The sequence below is a fragment of the Cyprinodon variegatus genome, unplaced genomic scaffold (genome assembly GCF_000732505.1).
Source record: "Cyprinodon variegatus isolate N-32 unplaced genomic scaffold, C_variegatus-1.0 Scaffold82, whole genome shotgun sequence".
In the NCBI taxonomy this organism is placed as follows: Eukaryota; Metazoa; Chordata; class Actinopteri; order Cyprinodontiformes; family Cyprinodontidae; genus Cyprinodon; species Cyprinodon variegatus.
Genome location: NW_015150535.1, coordinates 1166855 through 1172152, shown reverse-complemented (window position 1 = coordinate 1172152; position 5298 = coordinate 1166855). Strand labels below are relative to the sequence as shown.

The 5298-nt window shown below is 40.9% G+C and overlaps 1 protein-coding gene across 1 annotated transcript in view; it reads right to left on the bottom strand.

The window, feature by feature from the left end:
* The window catches only part of col27a1 (collagen, type XXVII, alpha 1), a 108954-nt gene that overhangs the window by 53981 nt on the left and 49675 nt on the right, over positions 1-5298 (bottom strand). Inside the window, exon 5 of the mRNA XM_015373179.1 lies at positions 4864-4998. Within this exon, the coding sequence (XP_015228665.1) occupies positions 4864-4998 (135 nt within the window). The remainder of the gene's footprint in view (positions 1-4863; positions 4999-5298) is intronic.

Genomic DNA, 5298 nt, shown 5'->3' with positions numbered 1-5298 from the left:
GCGACATGTATCGAATCGCAACACTCATGCCAATACTCACCTCTACCCAAGACCATCTATTTTTAAAGAAAAGCTCTAACAGCTTGAAGTTGTTGAAATTTTAAAGATATATTGTTCTATTGGGACACCATATTTAAGCATCTCTTTATTGGCCTGCCTCCTGCACTTTGATTGATCAGGTCTTTTTTTAGCAATGGCTTTAAAGAAAAAAGAAAATAGTTAAGGCTTTGAATTATTTTAGATAAAATTTAGTTTGACTTTTACTAAAATGTTCTAGCATGATCTTAAACAGGCACTCAAAACAAAGAAATTAACAAAATGCCTCCCAAGTGACATGAAAATATGTTTTATTTAGTTGAAAATCTTGATTTGGGTTGCCCGCAGTGGGTAGCACTGCTACCTTGCAGCAAGAGGGTTCCGGGTTCAATTCCCAGCTTGGGGTCTGTCTGCATGGAATTTGCAGGTTCTCTCTGAGCATGCATGGGTTCTCTCCGGGTACTCCAGCTTCCTCCAATAGTCCAAAAACATGACTGTTACATTAATTGGCTTCTCTAAATTCTCTGTTGGTCTGAGTGTGTGTGTGAATGGTTGTGTTTCCTGTTTGTCTCTGTGTTGCCTTGCGATGGACTGACGACCTGTAGACAGCCGGAGATAGCCACTAGCACCCCTCGCGACCCCGCTTGGGATAAGCATGACGGAAAATGGATGGATGCTTGATGGCAGCTTTTTTTGCCAAGAGTAACTAGCAATCTACACAATTTTATCCAAAGGGGAATCTATATATCAAAGATTGAAAATAATGTCTACTTTAAAACATACAGGGCCTTGAAAACATGAAGGAAAACGGATAAAGACCAAGGACTCAAAATGAGGCACATTAGTAAAAAAACAGAACCAGATGAGCAGATACAGATAAAAGAAAGACATCCACCAAGCAGAGGGGGACTCTGTCGGTGCAGCTTGTTCCTGCAAACAGTTTGTACAACAGCAGGAGAGGGTGCTGACATTTACATCATCACTGAGGCACTTACGCTTCAAGTCGATGGCGAGCTTTCATGCCAAGCTGGGCTGGCGAGGCACGGCATGGTCTGTCTTACTGTTTTTCTTTCACATCAGGGACTGCTGTGTCTGCTTGTCAAAGGAAAACCGATATCCACTGATAATGCAGTCTTTTTTTCCCTCTTTTTTATCCACACAAACAGATTCAAAGCAGATTTGCATGTCTTTTGTCTCTAAGCATTCATCCATCACTTTGTCAAACATCTGGTGATTCCAGAAACCTGATTCCCTCTGAGAGTGAAGTCATGTCATCAGCTATATTTAGTTTGGTTTACAGAATTTGGCAACACGGTATATAACAAAAGCCTGTGTAATGTAGCAGACGGTAGAGAGAGGCTTGGTCTCGACACGCTGATCAGATAAAACAAACAATTACGGACATTTTTGATTCAAAGGGCTGGCTGATGTTTTTAGACATCTTGGATCTCTGCTAGAGAACATTGCATGGATTGAGATGCAGGTGATCATATTCAGTGCCTTGTATAAATATTCACACTCACTAAGCATCTTCTCATTCTGTCACATTAAACTTCTCAAAGTCATTCTTTCAGCACTGAGGGCAGACAATAGTTGGTTTTCCTCAGAAATAAAAAATACTCAAAAAATGAGCTACGCATTTACTTTCAAGCCCCGTTACGGTAATGTTCTGAAATAATATCCTGATTGATTGGCAATGCCTGCTTCCCATGACAAGATTTAGAAATTGTCTTTTATTTTTAAAACCTAAGAGACTGCCCCCACAGATACGCACACAAAGGCCGTTTCTCAATATGTGTACTTGTGCGTTATCATGTGCTAGCCCTAGTACTGTTCCAATTCACAAGAAGACTGAGAAAGGACAAAGTCCCCGGATGTTGTTCTCGTCCCACCCTCTATGCATCAGAGAAGACTTGTCTGTTCTTGAGATTGACAGCTGTCCCAGCATGCACTGCAGCAGCAGCAGCAGCTTCCAGTGGAATGTGCACAGAGCTCAGAGAATTGAGTTAAAAGTTCCCTTTTCTGTTGCCGTTGTTCAATAAAAGTAAGTTTTAAGATAATTTGAGGCGAGAACGTTATACCTCTAAGCGTCACTATATGGCCCATTCAGTTTAGTGCGTAATTAAAAAAAAAAAATGTCCTAAGTTAAGAGGACCGCGTCAACCAGCGGACCTCGGAGGGTAACGGCAGCAAGGTCTAACTCTAGCTAATGGCATAGCCATGTGTAAAGTACCTGTGGCTCTGATGCCGATTATTTTAGTTTTATTTGACAAACAAAATTTAATAAAATGTTAATCTGATTTGTTTCTCTGACTGTGTTAATTATTCTTCTTCAAGTAAATGAAAAAGGTAAGAATTTATTATTATCTAGAGCAGGGGTGTCAAAGTGGTTCCAGAAAGGGCCATGTGGCTGCTAGCCTCGTGAGACCATCCTGATCTCGCGAGCTTTCAAGGTTTCACTCGCAAATCAGTCTGGAGACTCTCTGTTAAAGAAAATTTGGAGCCGTTCAGCAAACGAACGTCCAATCAGCGTTGGCTTTGAGGCGGATTGAGGTGTGACGCAACGAGAAGCGTGACAGTTCAGTCTAAAGAACATGGCGGCTTCAGCCGATGAAACTAGCGTTAGCGTGGCTATCGAGCAAGTTTTATCGGAATTACAGAGTATTTCTTCACTGAAAGAAGAGCAAAACACTGCTCTGGAGGCTTTTCTCAGAGGAAAAGATGTTTTTGCTATTCTCCCGACTGGTTTCGGTAAGAGTTTGATCTATCAATTGGCTTGTGCCTGGCTTGTGGTTGTGTTTTCGTCGTCGCTCTGTTAGTACGTCATATGCTTTGTTCATCTTATTGGTTTATTTGGCCTGTCTATCACCAACATCGGCCAATCAGCTAACCAGTATTTTTGCCCCTTCCCAAAATTTCTTCAACGTAAGGTTTCCAGATGGATATGCGGAGCAAATCTATCTGGTGGAGTCAGGTTATGTGGCTACAGGTTCTCTTTCCAAACAAGCAATAGCACACCAGACTCCAGTCATCTCATTAAGTCATCATGTTCAGATTGGACCTCACTTGATGAGATAAAGTAAGACCTACTAAAATGCATAGTATACAATTTCCTTTATATAATTCCTTATAATTTGGGGCTGCATATTTTCTTGTTTAACATTGAGTTGACTCAATATTAAACATATTAGACACATGGCCTCTTACTAATCCACAAAAGGTGGGTAGTGAGTTTTTTACCATTATATGTTTTTTTTTTTTTTTAACAGCTATGTTTTTGACTCATTCATGTTATCCTTCATGGTCACTGGCCCATGTGCAACACAATGTGAATTACTCACAAAATGTAAGTAGCATCATGCTAAGCATCATGGCCAGTGCAAACTCATCCTGCTCATGAGCAGCTGGTATTAAATCTAATAAAGGCTGGTGGATGTTCTAAAAAATTTCAGATGGCATTATTTTTTTATTTTGAATCTGTCATCTATCAGACTGAGTTCATCTTGGGTATTGAGAAGCCAGCGACACAACAGATTGTTAGGATGCAAAATATTGCCCGAAACAAGCTGATTGTTGAACCCTTGGCTCAAATAATCATTGAATACTGTACTGTACATTGAATACAGTCACTGTTTATGTACAGTAGGGGGATAAGTTTTAAATTTACTCTTGTTTTTTGTTTTTCTAGAAAGGAAATGCTTGTTTCCAGCTTATTGAACATATTGCTCTGCCAAAGGTAAAAACAACAAACAGAATATACTTTTATTTATCAATTCCTTTTCTTGTCTAAGCTCATGATTCGATTAAATTCCTCAGGGAAGGACCAATGCCTGTGTTTGAATGCAGTGGTTGCTTCCTCAACAGGCCAAATTCATTGGCGGATTACGTTGCATAACAGACAGAGACACAGACTTCAGGTTGAACAAATTATCCGTCCATAGTCTGTCCATTCCCCAGCAAGAAAAGGCAAACTGATCAGAGATAAAGACGAAGATGGATGGAGTTAAAAAAGCTTAACCCAAAAAAAAGCTAACTGGATTAGACCTCAGACTGGGGCAAGGGTTCAGCCTCAGACATGACCTCCTCACTGTTACCCTTATGCCAGATCAGCCACGCAAACGTCTCAAAGAAGCATAAATATTGGGTACACACCCAAACTGTACGGGTCAGCCGCTGACGCCTGAATTAATCACCAACAGACACCAAACTTGAGGTTTGACAGCCTCTGAAACTGGTGCGAGTAAAACCACATAAAACCAGACCATGTGTTGGTATAAAATGCCAGCAGGCCCACAGCTGGTTATAATCACCACCACAAGTGTCGGCTTCCCACACAAACACACATACACACTGAAACCAGACAACCGACTGTTAAGAACCTGAACATTTCAGCCCAGCTTTAGAACCACTTGACCCATTCTCTGCAGGACCTTCAGGTTATTTGAGGACAGCAATATATTCTAATAGAAAAAAAAAATCCAAACTCAAACACACAGACACACATACAGTAAGCAGGGTTCAAAGCTGAACTGATGAGCAACCACACACTAAATTCACCAGACTGGATGAAAACCACAGGAGTCTGAACAGTTTTTAGATTAAATTAGCAGAAAATCCTTTTAAATGCTTATATTATAGACTATATTGCATGTTCTCCTGTTGGCGCTGCAACTCCGGGAGTCTAACTGTCTGCCCCGTGGGCGTTGCAGACATCTGGCTTCACCTTAAACGCATCCAAATTACAAGCCACAGTCCCCCAGAGTGCATTAAGAATTATTATAAGTCATGATACAAGTTTTTTTGATCTATTATAGTCTTTGTTTTTACCTCCAGGGCGCTGTTAGTACGTGGAGAGCGAGGAGGTTTAGGAGCAGATCTGGTGCAGCGAGAGGGATGGTGACTGCAATGCTGCCGGGCGGCATCAGGGTCGTCTAACAGGAAGGTCAGCTGGCGAAGTTCCCCCTGCGGAGAGGTAGACGTAAAAAATGCAACCTAATCACAAAACAACCTGAAATGGAGGAAAGAAAAGCTCAAAATTAGGTGCTGTGACCAATAATGCTACTGGTTTTAGTACACATTGAGAGATGAGATCAAAGAAAGTTTCTCCTCTTATAGTTCTGTTGTAGACATTCTTAAAGTTAAGAATGGCCTAAAGGTAACAAATTCAGAATACACACAACAATTACATTTTAAAGGAATAGTACACCCAAAACATGATTAGCCTTCATTTTCTACTCACCCCCATGCTGAACAACACTCTGG